The 27,888-nt window shown below is 34.7% G+C and overlaps 1 protein-coding gene across 1 annotated transcript; it reads right to left on the bottom strand.

Moving 5' to 3' along the window:
• Window positions 1–27,704, bottom strand: LUC7L3 (LUC7 like 3 pre-mRNA splicing factor). Its single transcript, XM_023502172.2, is given in 12 exon segments — window positions 1–2,014; window positions 2,017–2,169; window positions 2,275–2,415; window positions 5,850–6,010; window positions 7,406–7,689; window positions 10,146–10,307; window positions 11,377–11,481; window positions 11,560–11,634; window positions 12,139–12,283; window positions 12,652–12,691; window positions 13,514–13,580; window positions 27,395–27,704. Coding segments are annotated over 12 exon segments (1,467 nt in total). The 5' UTR covers window positions 27,494–27,704; the 3' UTR covers window positions 1–1,979.
• Between the last annotated feature and the right edge of the window lie 184 nt (window positions 27,705–27,888).

Raw genomic sequence — 27,888 nt, 5'->3', positions numbered from 1 at the left:
TTCGCTAAAAAAGTAAAAGTCAGCTTTATTTATAAACACTTAAAATTGCAGCTGAAGAGTTTAAATTAGTTGATCTTAACAGAATAGATCAAATTGTTGAACAGTACACACAAGCACTGTGTGATCATTCAAACTAAATTGGGGGACTAGTTTAGAGACAATAACTTTATTAGGTAAAGGTTAATACTGGAACTTCTCAATGACAGAGACAATCAAATTTGTAACAGAAAGTTCAAAGGTACTTTATTTTCACTTCTATATCAAGAAGCTAAGTATAGCAGTTGTAAAAATGGGATTCAGTTTAGTTTGATTCACACAAATACTAACATTTATTCCTGTCTTCAAAGTCCAAAAATGAAAACTTGCAATTAAGCACTGAGCAAGCCACGTATTTAGGTAATGTTTATCTTTAAAAGTCTTATTAAAGAAAAGAAAATATGATACAGGACCTAAATTCTCAGTGGCATATAAGCTATTAACACATGTTCTTAACTCTGGGAGGTCACATCAAGTCCTGAATTTATTTTTAATAAAAAAAAAAAAAAAACCTCTAACTGAGCTTTATACTTTTTCTACGCCACTACAGCTTTCTTTCACCTCATTTTAAAGTCGGTCTTCACTTTACGCTGTCTTCAGAATTCTTCTGAAACTCTTCAGATCATAATCCTACAATGCAAAAGTTTGGGAAAAATGATAATTAGACAACATATAAAAAGCTCCACTTTTAACTACTAAGTGCTGGCCCAGCCACTAATTGCTTAGTGTAATCAACTTGTAAGTAGAATAATGTTCGAAAATGATCCATAATGCAATTATGTATGTGTATCTTTAAAATACATGTACTTCTGCATAGGTGTGTGTACTTGTAACGATGTGTGTCTAAACACATTGTAACTGCACTGTTGTTTTATTTGAAGAAACTAAATGCCCTGGGAATATATTTTTAAATTTGGTACTTCCTTTCATTAGGAATATTTGTTCCCACAAAAATCTTCACCAGCCCAAGAATGGAAAGATTACAGGTTTTAAGAACATACATGTGTCCTCATTTATTTAAAGTTCTTTAAAAACCCAACTTCTCATATATCTTGCCACTCTAACCAACTAAATAGTTTCCAGATATTTCGCAGATTGCTGGTGTCTGCCCTCTCTAATTACATTTGGTTTAAATATCAGCCAATAACTATTCTGTATACCTATGGCTGACTGCAAATTCTCCTACACAGTAGGAAATATTAAAGACATACCTCTCAAAGACTTGAATTGCATAGAATGTAACAAGGCGATTACTGAGTGTTTATTGTATGTTAAAATTCTTTAAAGATATCTAATTCTGGGCATCACTGCATCCCTACATATAGTTGAAAAAAAATTCCATTCTGTTAACATTAGATTTACACACAATACACAAAAAAACCCCTCTGTGTTTCTTGTAAACAACGAAAGAATACACAACAGTCAGCTTAAAGATCACAGGCAATAGCATTCAAACATGGATGTGGGTAGAGAAAGGAGTACCTGGCATGAGTACCTGCTTAGTTTGACTGAATCCTTGATTTTTAATTTGGCTTTTCAGGGGCCGCTCACAACACCAACGCTGTGTGAGGTATGGTAGTCAGCTGCAATAATTCATAAACCCTACACTTCCATCAATCCAATGCTACTGGCTCTCGAGTTACAGAACAAACTGCATTAGAATGCAAGGCAATAAAGCAAAAAACTAGAAACATCCTTGACAAAGAAATACTAGCAGTTTAAATAAAACAAAGTAGTCCAACATGTGCCTCAGAAATAGTTAAGTATTAAAGCAAATGTCTCTGCCAATGTACCAACACAATATGGACTTAATACCAAAAAACAAAAAACAAAAAAAATAAAAATAAAAACAGTTCAATTTTTTTTTTTAAAAAAAGAAATGACAGCAAAATCCCTAAAAAAAAAAAAAAAAAAGGATAATTAAATGTTCTATGGCGACTAAATTACAAATGTGGGCAATAGTTGAAAGAGGCACACTTAATGGGGGCACGAGTCTGCTACAAAATAGCTGAGACAAAACAATGTACCTCAAAATGTTTTGCAGGACTACACTGTCTTTTCCTTCAGAAGATGCTTTTGTATGTCTTCTTACTCGGCTTAGTTCCATCTTCATCTGTACATACTTACGCTGCACTGTCAAACAGTAACAAAAAGCCCTAATCAAAGTGAGAAATAATACACTTACCTCTGTCTGATCTGAGGTCTTATCAGATCAGTTTTAATTGGACTGAGTGTCACCTTCAGATTTAATGTCTTCACTGGTCCCATTGACCTCATTCTTAGCATCACTTTCCTTCGATTCAGTATTTAGGTCTTCACTCTGTTTTTCTCGACTACTGGACTTCACACTACTTTTTTTATCATCGGATCCCTTTTTGTCTGCCATGAGAGAAGACATTTAACCATTTTAAAGTAAAACATAAAAAATACTATGTGATAAGCAGAATATATAAAACTTTAGAGGACAAAATTTGCATCTACAGATTATAACTAATAATAAGTAAATGTAAAGGAAGTAAAATTTAGAGGGATGGAGAAAGGAATGGAGAGACATAGAGGGCAAAATTTACCAAATGAAGAAAGATAGTTTGATTCTCTAAAAATGGTGGTAAATGTTATTTTAGCTAAAGGAAATCAAATACTAGCAAAGTTTACAGTAGTACAAGTAAACAATTCTGAATTTCAAAGATATAGTGGTTATTTCCCAAAAAGGACAAAAAGAAGTTTACAAGTTGACCATTTCATTGGACATATTCATCCATGAAATCATATGAAGGTACAAGACTATTGTAGATAAAGCATAATATAGGATAAAAGATAAATATATAAGAAAGAACATGAAAAGACTGATAAGACTATTAAGTCTTATTCCTTAAAGTTCCAAGAAACTGAATAACCTTTTGGCTTTGGAAAAAGACTGAATAATGCCAATTTGTAGTTTTTGTAAATTATTTTTTAAATGGAAGGATGAAAACTTATGCTAACAGAGAATCAGTATCCAAATCAAAGATATTTTCAGCTGTTCTAGTCATGAGGGGTTTCAAAAAATTTCTAATGAAAATCTACCATATACTAGGAATTTTCCATGGATTAAAGTTTTATTTGTACCATAGATGAGTAATATTTTTTTTACCAATTCCAAAGTGAGGAGAAGGAAATCTTACTACTTACAACCATTAATTTACTACTCAAATCTGATCTTAAACTACATTTAATGGTGGAAAATGAATCAACTGCAGGAAAGGGCACAAATGAATGCTTATGTAATGTGTGCTCTAACTAACCTTGTAGGAGGAAAGTCTTCCTTTTGTACTTTAGGGGTTTCTCCAAAGCACAGATATTTTCAATGTGGAAAAGTTATTTTGTTGATCCATAGAAGACTAGCAGTCTAATAATCTTATCTTCTCCTCTATGTAAATATGGTAGATCTTAATAGTCCTAAGGACATCTACAAAGTATAGTGAATTCTAGGGTTATGACAAAAGAATGGAAATCTCTACTGACAAAGGAAGTAGTCTATACTTAACTTCTTTACAAACAATCTGTATAATCATCAAAATTCTATCTTCATTGAATTGAAGAAACTGTGTCTAATACAACATTCTGTAATCTATACACTGAATTTATGCAATAAACCATTATGAACCAGTATACACTCCTGTGCCTTGCCCAAAATATCTGGTCCATAAATAACAAACTATTAAGTATGTACACTATTTAGCACTTCAAATTGCCTCTAGACTACTTCTGAATAAAATTCAAAATTTAAAAGTAGTAATGTTATTTTGGCAATAAGTCATATTAGTCTGATGAGAATTTTTTGATCAAAAAAACCTTCTTTTCTCCAAATATCACTATGGAAAACCCTATGTTTGATCACTACAATTAAAAATACTTGGCTACTATATTAAGGGACTTTTTGTTTTCTGCTTAAAATGGCATTTTACCTTGAATGAGTTATGATTTGAAAGAAATGAATTTAAGACTAATAATGATAATATCTAACATTTATACAGTTCTTACTATGGTGCCAGGCACTGTGCTAAAGTATTACACTTATTTCTTTTGATCCTCCCAATAACTCCTTGAGGTAGGTACTTTTTAACACATTCTCCATTTCACAGATGAGGAAACTGAGATGGATACAAGTTAAGTGGCCTGCCCAGGATCACATAGCAACTAAGTATTTGAGGTTATATTTGACTTGTTTTCCTGACTCTTAGAGCCTGGTGCTTTATACTGTAAGCTGCCAATGACTAAATCTTTCCCCTGTAATCTTACCAAAATTTCTAATATATTTTTAGTCAAACCACAAACTATTTACTACTTGAATCTGATCTTAGGTGGTTATGACCCAAACTACATTTAATGATGGAAAATTAATCAACTGCAGGAAAGGGGACAAATGAATGAAGTCCTATTAGACTTAATGGATATACATACTAGTGATTATAGTATGAACTCCCAATAATAATGGCATTGAAAAAGATCTTTCAGAGATCCAAGAAACTATCAGTTTGATTTCTCTATTGTCAGTATTATTTGGATATTGAGAGTTGATCTTTTTGCCAATCAAACATACTATCCTAAAAGTCTTACTAATGAAGATTAAGGAGGGTTTCTTTTCTTTAAAAAAAAATAAAGCCGATGGAACATGTAGGTACATTTGATATTAAATGCCTTCTGAATCAGAAATTCAATACCCAGATCATAAAGAGTCACCAAAAAAGATCAAGGCTTGACAACAGATGTGTGGTTAAAAGTAGAAAGAAATAAAATTATCTTCCATGTTTTAAGGGTGAAGCTGAGAGTACAGTAAGTCTTCATTGAAGGTTGTAAAAATGTGGATATACACAGAATAGGACACATTTATTAAAATATGTATCTCAGAAAGTAAAATTAAGGAGAATCCAAAACAAAAGTACAATACTAAATTATTTCCATTAACAGGAAAAAAAAAAAAAACCACACACACAAAGATTAGCACATAACTTTAAACCAGAAGCATACACCACTAATGACAATTACATAAGCACACAAAGCAAGTAGAAGTAAACAATCACAAGGCTACAAAAATCATTAGGCTTTTTTTCCCCTTTTGTATCACTTATAATAAATCACACAAGAAAGAAAATCATACATTTCTAGGGGACAGAATCTTTAATTGCTTAGTAAAAAAAAGAAAGAAGCCTAGATCTAATGTATTATGAGGGGGAAAAAAGTTTAAAAGGAGTCTTGATGATGAAAAGAACTGAAATATAAAAAAACTAAGAAACATTCCTGGGATGACATGTTTGGTACAAATATAAAAGAGATGTTTAAGAGTCCTAGGAAAAGTACAAAGGGTGCACAAAAAAAAGGGGGGGGGGGTAGTAATGGAGGAGAAAGGGGAGAATATTTGTTCAATAGGAAAAAACGTGGTTAAATCTTCTCAAAATTTTTTAAGGAGTTAACATAGAATTAGTAAGTAAAATGACAGTATCAACATGGAAACTGACAGAACCTCTATTAAAACAGAACATTTAATGTTTTGCCATTATTGTCCAACTAAATAATACTGTTATCAATAATCCAACTGAAATCTTCAAAATACCAATTTCAAGATGTTCCAATGCTATTTGAAGGGGACAAATACCAAGTTAACGGACCCTTTTCTACATTCAAACTGTGAGAGGAAAAAAAAATGACAAGTTTATTCTGCTTTTTGAAAAGGAATATATACCTATATATTACACTGCTGTCTCAAAGAAAGTAGTTTGGAATAAGGAGGAAGAGGGGAAAATAATCTCTTATAAAATTCTCTAAAAACAAACCTTTTTCCTTAGATTTCCTATCTTGCTCTCTGTCCCGACTTTTGCTTCTATGTTTATATGATTTTCGATCCCGACTTTTTGATCTTCTCCGGTCTCGACTCCGAGATCTACGTTTTCTTTCTGATCTATCATGGCTTCTGCTTCTCCGTCGATCTCTACTTCTTAATCATGGAAAACAAAATGAAATTTTTAGCCAATGTTACAGTAAAGTCTTAAAAACAAAAACAAAAAACCCCAAACTTGACAAATAACAAGGAAAAGTAAAACATATAAAAGGAAATTGCCTAAACTTAGTTGCCTAGCAGTTTGTTTTTATCATTTATATCTGAGTGTGGAGTAAGGCTTTTTTTTTCTTAGAGAAAGAATTTGTGACCTGGGTCCAGGGATAGATTTCAGAAGGTTTATGAAGTAGAATGGGAAAAAATAAAATGACATCTTTATTTTTTACTAACCTCTATCTAAAATTTAGCATTTTGAGTTACTTAAAAACATTTTTCTTAGGTGGGATCCTAAGCTTCAGGAGATTGCCCAAGTTGTCCGAGACACAAAAAAGTTAATCTCCTCTGCTTTACAGACTAGAAGAACATTGTATACAGTAAGAGCTAGACTGTGTGATGATTAACTATGACAGATTTAGCTCCTCTCAGCAAGAGTGTGATCCAAGACAATTCCAATAAATTTGGGATTGAAAATGCTATTCACATACAGAAAAAGAACTATGGCAACTGAATGCAGATCAAAGCATACTATTTTCACCTTTCCGCCCCTCCCCCTCATGGTTTTCCCTTTTAGTTTGATTTTTTCTTTCACAACATAACTCATATTTTTAAATGATTGTACAAGTATAACCTTATATCAGACTGCTTGCTGTCTTGAGGAGAAAAAAGAAATTTGTAACTCAAACTCTTACAAAAAAGTAAATGTTGAAAACTATCTTCACATGTAATCCAGAAAATAAAATTACACTTTTTATCACCATGTTTTCAAAAAGGACAGGAAAATAAATGCTCATTTAAGAATTATGCACACTAGAAAGTGAAAGGAATATAGATCATTTTGCAACTTGAAGAACTGAAAAACAATAAGCCACATCCTGGTTTGTTTTTTAACACTGCTTAAATATTTTAATAAAATAATGATGCTGTAAAGGGACTGAAAAGTCCATCTTTCTTTCCCTTTAAAAATTGTATCCAGTGTGTTTGCAAATGATATGATTAAAGATTTGCAATGAAGACTATTCTGTTGAAGAGTGATTAATTTTTCTCTTGAAATCAATTTCAGCATTTAATAATCCTTAAAATTTTTAAAAAGTGAACCCAAGTCAGAGAAACTTAAAGCCTGATTCTACTACTTAAGTAAGCCATTCTAGCTCTCTGAATCGGCTTCATCCTAAAAATGGAGCTAAGACAATTTTGTCTTACTTAAATTCAAAGAACTCTCAAGAGCAATAGACAACGTGTGTGAAGTGCTTTGCATTATATTCTTCTACAGTTCTAAAGCATCAAATCCAAAGTCCTACTTGTGGGAGACTACAAAGCTAAAAGACTGAACAGTACCTGCTCCTTCTTCTTTCTCTACTTCTTGATCTTTTGTGGTCCCGGGACCTACTGCATCTTCTGTCAGAGGTTCGACTTGAATGCCTACTTCGTGAACGACTCCTCTTGCGCCTTTCTCTGTCACGAACTCTCTCTTTTTCTCTTTCTTCCTCTTCTCTTCTTCTCTTTCTTTCCCTCTCTTCCCTTTCTCGTTCCCTCTCTTTCTCTCTCTCTTCTCGTTCTTGCTTTTCTTTTTTTAAACGATCATCACGTTCAGGTTCTTCAGTTCTTTTTCTTAATTTTTCCTAAGGAAGAAATATTAAACTTTTAACAACTAGACTTTTAGAGTTGTTTCTCTCAAGGCTCAGGAGACTGAAAGTAAAAAGTCTATCACTAAAAAGGGGAAATTGGAGTTAGCAAGTCTCTGAGTTCTAAATCTTATACCATGTGAATTAACACTTCCTGATTTTACCAACCTTTTAAAAATCTAACCCTGGATAAACCCACAATAATACTTTAATGCTTGCTTCCTTCCTTACCCAACCTCTTCTACAATGATCAGCAAACCCCACTAAGCTACCTTTAAACAAAGGATGCTAACCACTTACATACCAATTTGGCCAATTTAATGATTCTTTATAGTCTTGCTCTGAGAAGAGTAAGCAGCAAAGTCCAGTACTCTAAGCTCCCTTCTCAAGTTTCCCCATCCCTTTTCATATTTCACATTATTTCTGACTATCCCTCCGTTCCATAAGGAGCAACCTTTTCCTTCATTCTGAAACACTTCCTCTCGTACTTCTTTCATCTATACTTAAAAATTGACTTATAATGTGGTTTCTTTCTTATGACACTGCATCCCTGACTAACCTCTCCAACATTGACTGATTTCTTCCTCATCGCCTAACACACTAATTGCAGGGGAAGTCTGAATATTTTACACTTCTCATTGCCACTTTCAGGCTTTTTTTTTTGCCACAGTTCTTGAGCTTCTTCTTGGAAGTTGATTCTATTAAATTTTCACAGTACTCAGCTATTGTTTATCAGCTCTCAAGTCATTCTTCCTCCCTTCTCAAGGTATTCAAGCACTTGGCTCACTGTCTTCTACTCTTTCTCAACTTCTACTTTTATCATGTGGTTATTTTCACTTTGATGCTAGTTCAAACACCCTAACTTCCTGGTTCCACAAATCTCTATTTTAGACAGTGATAATCACACCCTGAATCCAATCAGTACTACAAGTATTTCTACTTGATTGAAACTTGACATTACCTCTGACCATAACTTTTTATAACTCCATTACCCCTGATGCCTCACCCCTCCTAAACCCATTCTCCCACAAACCTCTACTCTCATTTTTCCTCAGGCAGTTAACTGACTTCACTTTCTTCTCTTTTCAAGTTCAGCTAAGTAATACAATTCCACATTGTCCTTTACTCTGATTCTCATATCCTATCACTACTTTTCTCCAAACCAAAATGATTCTCTTTGAATTATATATCTATTCTTCCCTTTCTATTATCTTCAATTAAGAAGACCTGGAGAAAGTCAGGAAACCATTTCACTAGATGCTCATTTCAATAAATCCTTTTATATTTCTCTAATTGATTTCCTATTCCTTCAAAAACCTCTTTTCTCAAGCCTTTTACTTCTTCCTCCCCTCAAAGGATTTTATCTCTTATACAGAAAAAACTGAAGTTATGCCCTTTGAGTACTTTGTTCTCCCTTCCTCTTCACCTCAAAAGCCCCTTGGATTTGTCTCTCATTTTTTCTTCCTCTCCTCCAGTCTCTAGAAGTGACATGGGACATGAGTCAGGAAAACAATAATTTTGAATCTCATTTCTCATTTCAGGCACTTGCTATAACTACATGACCCTAAATAAGACACTTCCTAAATGCAAAATGAGGGGGTTGGATTCAATGACTTCTAAGGGACCTTCTATCTCCAAGATCCTTTGCCAAGCCAGCCTCTTTCCAAGTAACCTAGAAACTTTAATCATCCTATTTCCTTCTAACTTCAAAGAAGCTTGAGGATTCCCCATCCTTTTAAAAACACCACCAGACCTTACTACACCTTCATACTATCATACTGTATTGCTCCTTCTTTGAAATACAAACTACAAGAAAAAGCTACTTATTTTCATTGCCTCCATTTCCTCTCTTTTTTCCTCACTCCTGTACTCTGCAATAAGGTTTCTGACTTCATCATTTACTGGAAACTGCTCTCTCCATTTACCAATGTTCTGATGGTCTTTTCTTAGTGATCATTCTTGCTGCTGGTTTTTCTAGCATATAACACTATAAACTACGTCTTTGCTACTGGATAATGGGTCTTCATAACATTACTTTCTCCTAGTTCTCTTCTTACCCATTTAACCACACTCTCTCAGTCTCTTTTGCAGGCTTATTATCCATAATATACCCATAATTTCCTATTGTCTCTAATACAAATTCCTCTATTTGACTTTTAAAAGCTCTTCACAATATGGTCCTAACATATCTTTCCCACTTCAATATATATTATTTTTCTTCCTACATCCCAAAGTTCAGTCAAACTGTCTTTCTCCCTAGTCTTCACACATGAAAGACATCTTTCATGTCTTCACCTTCATGTTTTTGTACAACTACAGAAAGCTCTTGGTATAGGTTAAACATAGCCTCTCCTGATCCCAACTACTTTTTAAATATTTGATCATTTTTCTGCACATATTTAAATATGTATCTATGTATGTTGTCTCTTCTGGCCTATCAAGATAATACTTACTTTTAATTCTTCTACAGTGGCTTTAATTTTGGCATAGCCCATGTGTTGTTTTCCCATCAAGTGATCATCTACTCGGGACTGAGCATCTCCCACTATTAAAAAGGCTCCACACACTTCACAAACTTCCATTTGTTTTTCTTGAGCTGCGAAACTCTCAATAGTCTGAAACAAGAAGTCAGTTATAATAACATTCCCCCCACACCCCAACTAAAGACAAGCACAAGATCTAGCCTCCAGAACAAGGGACACCAACCTTTTAATGAGGTGCTACTTTTAATTTCCCTGAAGCCTTGAGATTTGGGGTGGTGGAGGTGGGCGCCTCAGGGGATGTGCTGACAGTAAAATCTTTGAGCAGAGCTGGAATCCTGGCAAACCTCAGTAGGGGGCATGGAAATGCCAACTTCGAAATCAAGCAGGAAAGGATTTGAAATCTAATGGTTAGGGAACCCTGATCTAAAAAAAAAGGTCCCTCTCACCAACAACTTGCTTTTCAACAAGACTACATTTAAGCTTGAGGAAACATGTTGTTATAATAGATTAAAGGACAATGTACACATTATTCCTTCAAATATCATAACATATGATATTTGGTACATGGAACATGTATTATATCTAAGTTAACCAAACAATGCAAAATGAGTGTGTAGAAATCAATTGTTTGGTCAACATGTAATAACTGGACATTTCTCACAAGTTGAGGGAGAAGATACTATTAAAGTACTTTAATTTCACTAAGAAAAATATTTGCTGAGTAATTTATTATTAACTTTTGTGAAAATAATGTGTGACTCAATGGAAAATTATATAAACCCTCTAGTAAAGTTCTACTCTACTATCTCTGCCAGAGAGATGACCCTTGTTTTCCTCACACTGTATCATTGATACAGAAATTCTAGCTAATCCTTTATCAAGCTTTCAAGACTATCTATTTTCTATAGGTCAGTCTAAGTTTTAAGAAGGCTCATAATCAAAAGGTTGGTCACCATGTAATAAATACTTCTGGCTAAAACAACTCATTCTATATAGAGGGGCTATATATCAATTAAAGGAGAATCATCTATCATCAATGAAATAATGGATCTTTTCAAATATTAAAGAATAAATGAATATTTGTCAACTTTGGGGGCCTGAGAGGATACTCAAATCTATAAGGTATTCTTAAGTTAATCAATTTTCCCTGAAAACACTCACACAAATACAATGGATAATTTAAGATGAAATTATTACTCACTGATGTTGTGGATCTAAGTAATTCTCTTTCTTCTTTTAATTGTTCAACAAGTTTCATCATTCCTTGGGCCTCTTCAACTTTTCCTTCAGAACCCAATTCTTCAATCTAATAAAAGCAGAACCAGTGAGATAGCTCCAAACAAACAACTTCAACTTTTTCTGTTATCGTGGCTGTAATTCTTACCTGTTGCAGAAGTACATCAATTTTGTCAGTTAGAACTTGAATCTTCTCTTCATTTTTGCCAGTAGGTCCAGCTGCCTAATCAAGAAAATAATACAAACCAACAATTCATGAAGAGAAAAAATGGCAAACCTTTACACTGATAACTCATTGGGCTAGTATTTCTCACAAAATCCTTAACTAGAAGTAAATAGTAAAATAAATTTTTCTTCAAATTTCTATTCTTACACAAAAGCATATGGAATAATTAATTTCCTTCAATTAGGAAATTTGATATTAAGCTATTATTAATAGCACTGCATCTTAACTATAACAATCTTGGACAAGTTGCCATGGGCCTTGACCATTTTTACACACAATTTGGTTATGTGCCAGAAGCAGGATTTCAACCTAGATTTTCCTGACTACAAGTCTAGGTCCCTATCTACTATACCATGTTGCCTCACTAATACTTAAAAAAAAAGTGATTGCCTTTAAGTCTTATGTCATCCTGCAAGTATATAAAGAAAAATGACATTGTATTGTTAGGAAGGTGCAGAATGAAGGCTCTGATACTGAGAAGTTTCTCATTTCAAAACTTACCCCAGATGACTGCTGGTTTTGAGATAGTGCCAAACGAGCATGGCCTCGTCGAATTCTGCGCTCTACTTCTGCAAGTAAGCTCTGTAAATATCGCAGGAAATCTCTTTCATAACCAACTTTCATAAAACGAGAACTCTTCTCATACCTGACAAAAATGGGAGGAAAAAAAAAGTGTCTTATACAGAAATTACTTTATGTAATAGTTTGAAAGCCGTCACTATACCTTACATAGTAATTCTGGATTACTTTCATTTGTTACCTTAACTATTCTGAGGTTTCTTTCAAGTTTTACTACCATAAAATAATAATTTATCTGCCAAGTCCCAAATCATCATTTTACCACCCCTTATCTAAGAAGGCAACCACCTTCAAAAGCTGTACATAAAAAGATGATCAAGGATTTAGAAAATAGTGCTATACGTATTATTCTGTAGCAAATTCTTAAGCATTCCTCAAAGTTTGCCCTTTTTGAATCAAACTATATAAAAAGCTACAAAAGTTGCAGCAACTCACTGTTTCCGAAGATTTTCGTCATGAATTTTTTCACATGGACCTAGGAAGATATTGGGGGGGGAGGGGGAAGGCAGGGAGAAGAACTATTACTAAATAACCTTTTTCAGCCAATGAAAAGGATTAAACATACCCTAAATCAGAGCTTCTTAAACTTATCCCACTTCACAACCCTTTGTGTCTGAGAAATTTTTGTATGACCCTGGATATAAAAGTATTAAAATAAGTATACAAGTCAAACATTTACTGATTATCAAACCATAGTTTCACCACTCCTATATTTAGTTATTAAGACCTGATACATGGCTGCAAACTAGTTTAAGAAGACAGGTCCTAAATAACCATTTTGTTCATGAATATATAGAAATGCAATTGGGTTTGATCTTCAATAGATCACGGAAAATATCTGGGATCAATTCATGCTAACAAGAAGTTAAGAATATTCAAGACATTTCAATAACTTTTCAATATTCTGAAGAATATCTTATAAAGCCCTTCCAAATAACATCCCTTGATGCCATTCTCAGAGAAAAATAAAAGGAAATAAACTGGTCTAAATTTGAATGGCATTCTTTTACAGGATCAAAGGATTCAGAGCTAGAAGGGACATTGAAGATTACCTAGTAAAACATCCCTTCTATTTCTATTTATTTTACAAATAAGTTCAGGAAGGTTATGTTACTTACATTTTTAAGATAATTAAAAAACCAAAGTTACTAGACTTAACCTACTTATAAACCCATAAACACACTGATTACTAAAATTATTGGCAAACCTTGAAGAAATCTTTGTGGCATGAAAGAAAGCATTTAAAAAATCGTTATTTAGCAAATAACAATTTTTTTTTTTTGGAAAATGTACTTACCTAAGTCTGAACGGGTATTTGTAAACAATTCAGCAGGGCAAAAACCACAGAGGTAATATTTACAAACCTAGCAAAAAAAAAAAAAAAAAAAAGTTACTTTAAACTTTAAAAGATTCTCTTTCTTTTAACTTAAATGACAAAGATTCCATACCATTATTTATTGTATTATGGAAATCTATTTATTGCAAGGTAAAAATGTTTATATTTTACTCATTGTCATTTTATAAACCTCTTCTCAAGGTTAAGGATGCCTTCTAATGAGGCTATTCAACAAATTTTTTTCAAGCAAGGTTTGCAAAATCATGAACCTAGAACCAGAAGGGACCTCAGAGACCAACTAGATTAAAATGCAGTAATTTTCCTGTAGACTACGAAACTACTTCTCAATAAACTATTAGTATACATATTATCACATCCTAAAATATTAAGAATCACCTCAAAAAGCAGTACCTCCTCCTTTTTGCAGAGACCAGGAGACTACAGTTGTAGAATACTGCATATGCTATTTCTGAATTTCTCCTCTTCCATTTATTTGTTTGTTAATGTATTTGAAAATGAAACTGATATTTTAAAAGTTAAAATTTTTAATTCAGGAGGGCTAGAGAGCATTCTTAAGAAAATTACAATACATAGCTGGTAATAATGCGTAATATTGCCTGAATCTTAAATGTAATTTTGAGAAGCTTCTTTATTTCCTATATTTTCTAAATATTTGCTTCCTTCTCAAACACTTAAAAACAAAACTAAGGGAGATAATTTCATTCTATCACCTAATTTATATCCCTATGTGATATGCATGCATGCAATTGTTATGATATTTCAGAAATGTAGCTATATTCTTCTGGAGGTTGAATTTAAGTGTATGAGTAAATAAAATTCAACATCTTTAAGCGTTCATTTAAGGAATTCAATATCATGACAAAAGTATAGAATGTGTATAATTTAAGCAGAACATATTTTTCAAGATGAAACCTGAAACAGTGTCATTGCTGTCTATTTCTAATATCCTACCAAAAAACATTAAAGGCATTATTATCATAAAAGTCAAGAGAGAAAAGGATTCATCATTTCCCTTTGTATATTCAAAATTTTTTCTAAACTATTTCCATTAATTTATCTATCAACCAATTATGAAGCAAATTTACTTGTCTGTACTATGTATGTCTAGCTAAACCTGTACAAAAGATAAATCTCCACCATACATAATCAGGTCAACTTTATTTTTGCTAAATGAAAAGTCATGACAATCTACTGCTTATGGATGTGATAATTCAGGATTTTTTTTAAACTTTTCCCATTCTCGACCTCTTTTCACCTTAGAAATTTTTATAGGACCCCAAGTATATAGGTATATAAAATAGGTATATAAACCAAATATTTGCTGATAATAAATCCTAATTTCATAACCCCCACATTCATTTACAATACCCCATCATGGGGTCACATCCCAACATAAAGCTTAACGACAGTACATAGGGCAAGTCAAGACACCCAAGAATTCTGCTTCATACACTAGCTGTACAACCTTGAGCAAATCACTTGACCATACTCTGCCTCAGTTCTCTTTCATCAGCAAAATATGGTTGAATTTTGATAACCTTTCTGGTTCCTTCTAGCTCTAATACCATTATTCACTCAGAATCCCTGACTCCGCCAGGGGCCACAAAAGCAGCAGCTCCTTTTCTTTCCACTGAAGATGTAGCCCCTTTTCTAAGTGTCAACAACTGTAAGAACCTACTATTTACCAAGCTCTGTGGAAAGGGCTTAAGGATACAAAGAAAAGAGACAATCTCTGCTCTCAAGGAACTTAGTCTAAGAAGGGAAACAACATGCAAACCACTATGTACAAACAAGATATATACAGAATAAATATATACAGAAAAAATTTCAGAAGGAAAGACCTAAAATTAATAAAAATCGATAAAGGTTTGTGGGTCTAACCACTCCCACCCTCTGGGGCAGTTGGGGGAACTGGAAATCAGGAGTTAGAGCTAGTTTAAAAAAAAAGAGATCAACCAATAGTTGTCTAATTTAGGTTAATAAACCCAAGAATACCAACCACTACCACAAGGATAACAGATAATAGTGATGATAAAAACTAACACTTTATGTAACACTTACTATGTGTCAGGTACTTTGCTAAGGGCTTAATAATTATTGTCTGATTTTCTCCTTACAACTGTAGGAGCTAAGTGCTATTAACCCCATTTTACAAGAGGAAATTTAAGGCAGAGGTTAGTGACTTGTGCCTGGAATATCTAAGGTCAAATTCTGAATTCTGGTCTTCCTGATTCCAAATCTGGCATGATAAAAGCCCAAAAGTATAAATACATTACATACTACATCAAGTTTCAAATGGATACATGACCTAAATAATTCTAAAATAAATTACTGGGGGAAAAAAGTAGGCACATCATACAACTGTGTTTGTAAGAAAGTTCAAGCTATAAAGATGGCCAAGATAAAAAGTCAATTCTGATTACACAAAATTGAAATGCTTTTGCACAAATAAAATCAATTCAGCTGAAATTAGATAAGTTAATCATGTATCCATTTTACACTATTACCAATTATGGAGAATTTACAATGCTAACCTTATTCCAATGTCTGCTAAGCTATCTAGGCTTTCCACCAGTCCTAATAAAAAAGTTTAGCAGTTTATGCTCTTGAGTATTTGTTTTATCTAGTCTATTGCCCAGATCTGGTTTTCTGGTTTTAAACATTACCAAAAAGGTATCATGGTGACTCCAGCTCTATAATACAGTTTAGTGCCCAAATAATGCTATGCCTCCTTTGACCATACTTTCCCTCATCATTTCCCTTGAGATTCTAGCCAAATGAATATCTAAAGCTAAAAAGCCCATCATTAATTTGATTGGCATAGAACCAATTCTAAACTTATCATGAAATGATCCATAATGAATTGATTAATTCTATCTCCCATCATCTACAAAGACATGAAGACAATGAGATCTCCAAGAGAAACAGAAGTGTCTTGAAGACACTCCATTGGAGCTAATAAAATCTCCCTGTATGCCCTAATATTTTTGTATAGGAATCATGAAATACTGAAAAATATGTACCCTTAAACATCCCATTCTAAAGTACTCAGTAATGAATCAAATCTAGTTGGGCCAACACATAAGAAAAGGAAAGGGTCAAAAAGGAAGGTATATAGTATATAGTATGTTTACATCATGAATCTTTTGGAACTGTGGCAGGTCACTGTGAGGTGAAGTTCTAAGTCCTTCAAAATTGATTGTCTTTATAATGCAATAATGCATAATTGATTGTGCAAATTACTTTCTGATTTTGTTCAACTTGCTTTGTGTCAATTCACAAACCAAGATTTTTTTTAAATGATAATTGTCTTTATTTTTATTTTTTAATTATTTTTATTGACAGAACATATGCCTGGATAACTTTTTATAACATTATCCCTTGCATTCACTTCTGTTCCAACTTTTCCCTTCCCTCCCCTAGATGGCAGGCAGTCTTATACATGTTCAATACGTTATAGTATATCCTAAATACAATATATGTGTGCAGAACGGAACAGTTCTCTTGTTGCACAAAAAGAATTGGATTCAGAAGGTAAAAATAACCTGGGAAGAAAAACAAAAATGCTAACAGATAAATCAAGATCACACACACACACACACACACTCAAGATTTTTTTTTAAAGAAACTATTCACTTCATTATTCTTACCATAATGTACAGTTACATCCATATACTGTAACTTGCTCAGACATTCCTCCATTGGCAACCTCTCTTCAGTTGCCAATTCTCTGCGACCACAAAAAGAGTTGCTATAAATATTTTTAGACATTAGCCCCTTTCCTTTTTCTTTTGATTTCTTTGGGAGTACAAACCTGGTGACAGGTTCACTACGTCGAAGGGTATATGTCATTTAATAGATTTTTGTGCATAGTTCCAAACTATTTTCAGAACAATTAGACTACTACAGCGCTCTACCAACTGGTTTTTTTCCCTTACATCCCCTTCCAACACATCACTTTCCCTTTTTTCCATCTTGGTCAATTTGATAGTTATTTCTTAGTTGTTTTAATTTGTACTGCTCTAATAATTAGTGATTTAAGAGCAAAGCTTCTTTAATTATGGGTTGAGACCCCATATGGGGTTGAATAATTGAATGTGGAAGTCATTACAAGTCTGGCTCCAGTAAAAGATATCAAATATTCCAAGATTTAATTCTTTATGTAAAAATAAACAAGTACATCCATCTCAATAGTATGCAAGTTTTCTGTCATCTTTAATAAATGGTAAAATTATGTATATACCAAAGAAATTTTTTTTAAAAATTATGATTATTATCAGTAAATGTTTAATTTTTATATCTTTTTTTATATCAATAAATCTGAGTTTTCTCAGATGAAAAAGTGGGAAAAGTTTACAGAAGCCCTGATTTAGAGCATTTTCCCATATGATTAATGACAACTTTGATTTCTTCTGAAAACTGCCAAATCCTTTGCCCATTTGTGAAATGGGGAATGGCTCTTATTCTTGTAAACATAATTCATTCTCATATTTTAGAAACAAGATATTTGAGTATGCAGTTTCATGTTTCATTTTTCTCCCTATATTCTAGAATTGTGCCTGGTACATGTTAGGTGCTTAATAAATGTCTTTAATGACAGGCTGAAGGGCATAAATCAAGTTATAAGAATTAGTTAAGTGATGAAGTAGGGTTAGACATGTCTTTCAATCAGATGGTGAAAGGTAAGAGAAGATAAAACCAACAATGTAAATGGCTAAAGTCTTTTTTAAAGAGAAAAAAGGTAAGCATAATAATATCAAGACACTAGTAACTGGGCAGTGAAGATGTTGGTCCTTCATTCTGGAAGAGGAAAATGAAATCAGGTAAGTAATGCCATAATATGTGAGTGAGTTGGATTTAAGTGACTATGCAGTCACCAATTTAACTCTGCTCTTGAGCTATCTGGATCCAATGGCAAGATACAGATCAGGATGAATAAAGTAGGGCCTAGATGTAGTGGGAGATCTTGGCCTTTTAAAGCTTAGGTCTTTAACAGGTCTCAGTTTGAAGGAGGCCATGCCAGATCATTGATTAAGACTAGGTAACTATTGAGGCTGGGAGGAAAGAAAAGATCCTTGGGGTTTCTGGCCAAAAAAGAAATAACTGCTTTTTACTCTGAGTCAATCAAGGTCCAAAAACCAAGTGGCGGCTCAGCCAAGGACTATAGTTGGTCAGAAACAAAGTGATTTGGGTTTAAAGCCTGACCCTAGCGATAAACCCACAAGATCAAAAAGATGCAACAAGAAAATAACTGAAGAATCCAGAAAGGCCCAAAAATTACTGAGACGTGAGGGAAATCAATCAAGAACGCACCTTAAGATGTGCATTTCTATTGTTGGTGGAGTTGTGAACGAATCCAACCATTTTGGAGAGTAGTTTGGAACTATGCTCAAAAAGTTATCAAACTGTGCATACCCTTTGATCCAGCAGTGTTACTACTGGGATTATATCCCAAAGAGATTATAAAGAAGGGAAAGGGACCTGTATGTGCACGAATGTTTGTGGCAGCCCTTTTTGTAGTGGCTAAAAACTGGAAACTGAATGGATGTCCATCAGTTGGAGAATGGCTGAATAAATTGTGGTATATGAATATTATGGAATATTACTGCTCTGTAAGAAATGACCAACAGGATGATTTCAGAAAGGCCTGGAGAGACTTACACGAACTGATGCTGAGTGAAATGAGCAGGACCAGGAGATCATTATATACTTCAACAACAATACTATATGATGACCAGTTCTGATGGACCTGGCCATCCTCAGCAACAAGATCAACCAAATCATTTCTAATGGAGCAGTAATGAACTGAACCAGCTATGCCCAGAAAAAGAACTCTGGGAGATGACTAAAAACCATTACATTGAATTCCCAATCCCTATATTTATGCACACCTGCATTTTTGATTTCCTTCACAAGCTAATTGTACAATATTTCAGAGTCTGATTCTTTTTGTACAGCAAAATAACGTTTTGGTCATGTATACTTATTGTGTATCTAATTTATATTTTAATATATTTAACATCTACTGGTCATCCTGCCATCAAGGGGAGGGGGTGGGGGGGGTAAGAGGTAAAAAATTGGAACAAGAGGTTTGGCAATTGTTAATGCTGTAAAGTTACCCATGCATATATCCTGTAAATAAAAGACTATTAAATTTAAAAAAAAAATGTGCATTTCTTTGCACCTTGGCAAGGAAAGCCATTTTCCTTAGATCAATAAATAAAAAACATTAATTGTTTACTAAATGCCAAAGCATTGTGCCAAATATTGGGATACAAACACAACACTGAAATGGACTTTTCCTTCAGGGACCTAATAGCATAATAGAGAAAATAACACAACTTTGATGGCCAGCAAAGGGAGTTATAATTATTAATAAAGTCAGAAAGATGATCAGAGGAATAAAAGGCTGCTGATGTATGTGATCCTTCCAGAAGCAATGGTGGTTATAATCAAGTTACAACTTGATCATAGTTCTTGGAGCAAGAGATAGGAGTGTATAAGATTATTTACTAGGCTTATTCTCTTCTGGAGGTCTAGTTTAGGGAATGAGGTAGAACATGCGGATACATGCTCTATAATTCAAGTTCATTTCTCTTTAAAATACCATTTTTTAAAAGAAAAAGGCGATGTCAATTGTTTGTACAGCTTTTATATTATTTTTCTTTGTAGTCATTCATCAAGTATAATACAGATTACAGATTCAGTTAGAAAGCAATCTTAGAGACCATTTTAGTGAACTTCCCTCACTTTAGAGGAATAAACTGAGGTCTCAGTAGAGAGGTTAATTGAAGTGACTAGTTAAACGTCACAGATCAAGGAATAAAGATTCAAATCCACAGCCTCTGATTCTTATATCTATTATATCTGGCTACCTACCTCTTAAGTTTTTAGTTTAATCTATCATTTACCCTTTTTCAAGAAGACTGAAGAAGGGCAGTTTTTCATTAAATAGTTTTAAAATGTCAGAACTAGAAAGAATCAATAATCAACCACAACTACAGAAAACACATGATAAAACATGCTACTCTATCATATTGCCTAACAAAAAGACAACAGGAGAAGGATACAGCTCAAGATAAAAGAATGTTTTAAGGAGTAAGAGTGGTGGGAAGTTTTGAGAAAACTACATACACACCTCCTCTGCCATTAATGACTGTTTTGTTTGAGGTTGCATGTTACAGATCTCTCCCCAACTGGAGGGAAAATAATTTTTAATTAAAAAGCTAAATTAAAAAATGTAAAATTCTTGTGCTTATTGACTGCATTACAGGAGCAAAGGACAAACTGAGGGAGGGAAGCTGTGCCCAAGTCACCACAGCAATATCCTTTCTGCCTACCCTTTCCATTCGATTAAATAAACCCTATGTTGCTAATTACATGGTCTCTCTGTTTAATTCCAATTTTAAACTGGAAACCACCAAACTAACAAAGTTGGTAACTCCCAGTCAAACTTCCAAACAGTCAGTGACAGAACTAAGAATGGAACTCAGACCTACTAATTCTTATAGGGTACAGAATTTTTTTCCTTTCTGCTAGCAAAACGTTTTAAAAATTTAAACATTTTAAATTAAATAAAAATTGAATTACTACTTCAAATTTTTATTCTGTTCACTCAAACTTCCTTCTTTAGGTTGCCTATCAGCTTCCCAGAGGAACTTCTGGAACATGAAAGAAACAAATTTGAAAAGTTAAAAAAGAGAAATTACAAAAGAAAATAAATCAAAGCCCCATGGTGATACAACCACAAAGATATTGCCACCTCAATAGTAGAAGGCACCAGTATAACTAATCATTTGGTTTCTAAAAATTCTCAATTATCTAATTTAATTATTTCCTCATTTTTCTTTGCTAATTTTGAAGTATCACCTCTGTGGGTTTTGCCCTATTGAGTTCTTTACAAACAAGCATTATGAATCTGCAAAGTAAAAATTTTAATACTTCTGGTCACTTGATTTTCTGAGATTAATAATCTAATTTTCTCTTCAACACTGCCTTTTATACACCAAAGAAGAGTTCCTTCTAGGATTTCTTCCTTTTGTTTTAATTCCTTTCTCTTAAACCAACTGGTTTCATACCTTTGTTTTTTTGGGGGGTTGGGGTGTCCCAAAAGGGTTATTGGGACTTTTAAAGCTTAAAACTGCACTAAGTCTTTTGGGACATCCTGTACATAAGCCAACTAACCTCCCTAAAACTCGTTTCCAATATCTATGAAATGATTAAGTTAAACTTGGACAGTATCTTGAGGGTCCTTTAAAGAATCATATCCTACAAATACAAACTTCTTAACTTACAAAGCACTGCTAGTTGCTTAAGGACAACAAAGACGACAAAAAAGAATAACAATTCTATTGGCATTATTAGTATGGACTTAACAAGAGTAAGGCATTCGGAATAGAAGTGGGAAAAGATGAATTCCTGATACTTTTTGATTTTTTGTTGTTGTTGTTGTTGTGGATTTGTTTTTGGTTGGGGGGAGGAGAATAAATTAAGAACATAAAAATGAATAAGGTACAAAATGTCTGGCAATTCCTATTCCTATCAAAGTAGGCTATGGCATATCACTATTAAGTGAATTCTCAAAAATTTTACCGAAGCCACATGGAAGTTTTGTACAGTTTTTAATGAAATAGCAAAACAGTTTATAGGTAACTATGTCTATCATTCATTAAGTACTGTTTTATCATGCACATAGAACACTACTGTTAACTCACAGTAGGAATACTTCAAGGAGTAGTAAAAATACCTTTAAAGACATGGAAACTTCTGATCATATAATTCCAATTTTTTTCTTTTTATAAATATTAAAACAACACAAAAAGTCTTTATCATTAGAGATTTTCTATTTACTTGTTGATATAATGCTGTACTGACAATTCTTAGAAAATTTCAAATTGCAAATATTTTAAGTGAATTATATAATCCTTTTGGGGATAGGGGGATCCATAGAGCATGAGGCAATTGGGGTTAAGTGACTTGCTCAAAATCACACAGCTATTAAGTGTTAAGTGTCTGGGACATTTGAACTCAGGCTTTCCCGATTTCCCTTCTATCCACTTTGACATCTAGCTGCCCCCAAAGCATATAATTCTTAAGAAATAAAGCAGTAAAAAACTTCTATTGTCTACATACAGAATGTCAACATAGAAACACAATTGGTATTCAATTATCTGAATAAAAGTTCATAAAGTTTGATAATGTTGCACCCAAAATATTTTATAACAATTTGTTTCTCACAAATCATCTTACACCCTTTTCTAACTTACATTGATTAATATTCAAATATCGCACATCATGTAAACTCTACAATTTTTCATGGGAAATTTTCATTCTACATCTCTACATGCACTAAAATACCTGGCTATAAGGCTAGCTATGAAGGTTTACACTGCAAAATAACCAGATGAGATCCTTTTAGAGTGTTTACTCAAGAAATGTTACATGGAAACTGATGTAACTTATTTTTTAACCAGCGCTTCATTTTCTCCTGCCTAGTATCTCCCTATGTACACGGGGAGGGAGAGAACCATTCCAAAGTTTGAAAAACCAACCCTATTTAATATTCATTTTTGGACACGGATCACAGTGATAATCTTAAGAAACATTTTACAGAATGTCAAGAGATATCAGAGAATTTATTAAGCAAGACTACTTGAAGAAAGGGAGTACGGAAGAATCAATCTATTTAATAGTCTTGAACATTTGGGAAATTATTGCATCAAAAACAATCTTTTAAAAGGCAGGTTAGTGACATTTTATAGATCTTCTATTGATTTACCAATCAATGGTTTAATTCTGGTTCTTTGGAGCTAGGTAGTTATTTGAAAGGCTGCACATTAGCAAAATAAAAAAAAAAAAAAAAAACCAAATCAAATCTGGTTATTACAGACAAAGAAAGAGCTCTTTTTTTATAGATTCAATATCAAGACCTCCCCCCCCCATTCAGAATGTGTTGAGAGAGAAATTGAAAATTTAAGTTCAGAGAGGTTTGGCAATTGTCAATGCTGTAAAGTTACCCATACATATAACATGTAAATAAAAGGCTATTAAAATAAAAAAAAAATTAAGTTCAAGTAGAATTTAATCAATATTTCATTTTTGTACAAAGATGTTTAATCAAACCTCGCTTCTTCAAAAAATTCTCAGTTGTTATACCTTAAAATCCCCTTCAAATAAAGTTAACATTAATTCCCTACAATTTTATTTATCCTCATAACTTGGCTAAAGTACCTCCAGCAAAAAATCAAAACAGCTGAAATTCTCCACATTGTTCACACTTGAAAGTATTTACATTGTGCAGTTACAATCATTCAATTCCATGGTTACAATAATTACTAGGAACAGAGGAGATGCTTTAAGGTAGAAACAATGTTTGAGTAAATAAAAATGACAATGGGGGCTTAAAAACAGATTCCTCAAAATTGCTGCAAAATTTTGATTTTTCGGGGGAGAAGAGAGAGACTAGAGTATAAAATGAGTAAGTTACAACAAAATGTCTGCCAATTTGAAAATGAAGAAAATGTTTCCCAGCTCTCAGCTTCCCCCAGATTGTGATAATTTTCCCAATCTATGGTATTACTTGAAAAGATAACAAGCTGTAAAAGAGCAGCAATCTTACCGTGTAGCAATTGTGATAGAGCAAAGAAAACAATAAAACAAAATACTAAGCCTTTCAGAAATCCAGCTACAATAACACATAATACAGATACTACACCACTACACATAATTTAAGAGCTCAATAATTTGCATCACAAAAGATTTCATTTACCAACGGATTTAAAGAGTTCGATTCTTTAAGAAGTAATCTCCAAAGTGCACAATTTGCTCAGGATATAATCAACTTCAGAATTGGAAGGTAAGGCTGGGAGGGACTAGTAGAGTCACTGTCAGCATCAATCAGATATGAAGCACAAAGTAATCCATAGTTTTAAGACCCAGGACTAACTAGGACTAGGGAAATGGGGTAAAATTCCCATTCCTATTCTAACTAGCTAGTATTGTCAGAGTGAATAACGTACTTAGGATCCACGTTAGAGTGAGACTTTGCCATTTAACTATCCTACCCTTCTCTAACTTTGGGCAAGTCAATCTCTTTGGTCTTCAATTTCCTCAAAATTGAATTAGATGACATTTTAATGTTCTTTCCAACTCTAAATCTATGGATCTATAAAATGAAATTATAATTTAAAATGCTTTTATTAGTCTTTAAGGAAAGGTTGAATGACCATTTGATGACCATTTATAAAGAAGATTCTTGTTCAACTATGGGTTAATTAATCTCCAAAACTAAAATGCTGTGATACTTTGCAATGTTTCCTATATCCCAGCTTTACATAAAAACAAAGAGAATCATTTATAAGAATTGATAATGAATTATACCTCTTAGATTTAACATGCAGAATGAGATATTTTTGGACATGGACAATGTTGGAATTGGACAACGTAGGGGAAAGAAAAGATGTTACTAAAGAGAGTAATAATATCTGAGACTTTAATATATGTGTATATATATAGATAATGTATGTGTGTATACATACAAATATTAAAGTCTCAATAAGGGTTTGGCTCTTAAGATATGGAAGGTTAATCACAAATAGGGATTAGTATATTAGCCAGACAGGAATTGAAAATTAATCAAATGTGAAGTCATGAGAATTCTTATTTCACTATAAATTGATCTGTAGGGCTCACCTAAGAAGATGACTTATTCTTAACCCAATACGGCTTGTTTAACATGCACAAAAATACATCTGATGAAACAGTAACTTTTAAACTTCATGAGTTTTAAAATAATTGCTGGCTTCTCTTCAAAAGTATGGCTGATTTTGATCACAAACAAAATGGGAGGTACTAAAGTGAATACTGTCAGAATCTGAAGACTCCAAGATCCCTGAAGACAGGGGCTCTTCCTCTATTTAATCATTACAGCTCTTCCAAAGCTTGCCCAGAACTTACCCGGCACTTAATAAAACACTCACAGTTGTCAACTGTTATGTGACTTATGCCAAGATTCTTGACCTAGCAAATGATAAGTTAATATTCATACTAGCCTACTTTGGAGTTGTAGAATTAAGCACTCTGTAAATCTTGAAACTCCATGTAACTATCAATTGCTAATTATTACTACAAACTGCAAATTAATGCAAGTAAACAAAAGTTGAGGTCACCAACTTTGCAAATTTTACTGAGCAAGTCATTATACTGTATAATAATATTTTTTTCTCTTCTAACTGCATCAGTGAGACAACATAAAAGCATGTCGTTATACAAGAGGGAAGCTGTTTTCAGGGAAAACGGGAATTAAGTCAGGAAAAATCATGGGCTTGTCATCTTCCAACTAACTACAACTAGGAGCATTTTACCATTCTTAGTGTATCCTTTTCTAAGTATACTAAGTTTGAACCATTAGGGTCTGCCACTTTTCACTTGTGTAAAGCCTCCACTCCTCTAACACCTATTCTAGGATATACAAGTGACTCCTCCACCTCTTCAGCACCTGCTCTAAGATATAGCAAGTGACTAACAGAAAAGTTCACAATTCATTTATAATACGATTAACTTAATTCTTTTTCCGTGTCAACTACAGTTTAGGTTGAGTGGGTACCAAACTGGGTGGAGATGACTAGTGCCCAAGTTCACAATGAAAACTATCATAGTCTACAGGAAAGAGTGTCAAGACAAAGTAGTTACTTAAAAGTTTTCCTCTTCCTCATAGAAAAGTTCCAATTAAGTATTAAAACATCCAATGGGGCAAAATGGCTTTTGGAAGGAAAACTTCCCACGTTTTAAAGTTGGTCTAAGTGAATTACTTCCAACAAAATGGATCAGCTAACAAAAACACTTCAGGGTTATTTTAAATCGGGCAACAAAAACACCAACTTTTTTCAGTGGGGACACTCCCATTCCCAACCCCAGCCCCAAAGTTTCACGTTCGTCAAACTAACTTTTATTCTAAGGAATCACAAATATTTTACACTATTATTACAATATTCCTATTTACGGTCTTAACCTAGTAATTAAGCGCTTAATAAATGTTTGCTCCCTAAACTTCTGACCTCATAGGGCACTTTGTGTTGCAATTCCTTAAAGCACTTATCTATTGCGTCAGTGTTTATGGAAAAAAGACCACCCAGTGCAGCAAGATCTTTCCTTTTGGATAGGGTCAATTAAGGGGGGGGGAAATTCCACCGTTAGGAAAAAAGTGTTATTTCCCAAGAAAAGAATCCCCATTTGCCCTTTTTAGCCGTGATCGTGCAGCGAGCAGTCAGCCTCGGGATCGGGTCCCTCCGTGCCGGGACGACGCGGCCCACTAGGCTGGCGAAGTTTCTGAGCACTCCCATCCACTCTGACAGGTCTTCCCGAAAGCCACAGAAAGGCATGCCCCGAGGTGGAGTACCGAGGCGCACGCACTAAGGAGCGCGAGGCGGCCCGGACAGCCGGGCTCCAAAGACACGCGGACACACACACACAAAACACCGCGCTCCACCTACACTTAACGGGGGTGGGGGAACAAAACAGTGGGAAGGGTTGAACCTCTTCCGCCTCCCCAGCTCGCCCCCCGCAGGAGGATGCGCGCGAGCCTAGGAAACAGAAGCATGTTCCTTTCCCGCGCGGGCCTCCGTAGGATCATTATTGTTATTATTTACAAAGGAGCCAGCCCCGAGGCCAGCCCCTCCCTCCGACCGAGGTCGAGGCCTCCGGCCCGAACCACCCCACTCCTCGGGCCTCTCAGCTGCCGCTCCCCTCCTCGCGCCCCGAACTCGGCCTTCCCTGCCCCGCCCCAGGTCCAGGCCTAAGCCAGCCCCAGGCCCCGGAACTCACGCTCTCATGATCCCACCGCACGTTGCTGCGCTTCTCGTCCGGGGCCAAGTTCCTGTCCCGGCCCATTAACTCATCCAACAACTGCGCGGCCGAAATCATGGTGCTTCTCAACGGGCGGCTGCTTCCACAGCCTCGGGATTCAGAGAAGAAACCCCCCCCAGCGACACCGACGACGACGGCTCTGCCGACGCCGTCCCTCGCTCCCCGCTGCTCTCCGGCAACAGGGACCGCGGCAGCCGCTGAAGAGGAGACGAGTCAAAATGGCGGCAGCGGCGCGAACAGCTTCCCGGCGTGCCTTGCGCGGGCGCCCGCGAGAACGCACCCTGGACTGGTAGCCCCAGCCAATCTCGCGGTCTTCCGCCTTGTGTCTCCTGGGTCTTATAGTCCCAGCGGACCTGCGCGTCAGAGACCGCCTTCTCCGAGGCCCCCACCCCCTTGTCTACCCACCCATCCCGGCCCTGTCTTTCCCGGGCCGCCTCCCGCCGTGTCCCTCG

The sequence above is a fragment of the Sarcophilus harrisii genome, chromosome 4 (assembly GCF_902635505.1).
Source record: "Sarcophilus harrisii chromosome 4, mSarHar1.11, whole genome shotgun sequence".
Classification (NCBI taxonomy): Eukaryota; Metazoa; Chordata; class Mammalia; order Dasyuromorphia; family Dasyuridae; genus Sarcophilus; species Sarcophilus harrisii.
The sequence above is the reverse complement of the archived record's forward strand: the minus strand, read 5'-3'. Positions and strand labels throughout refer to the sequence as shown.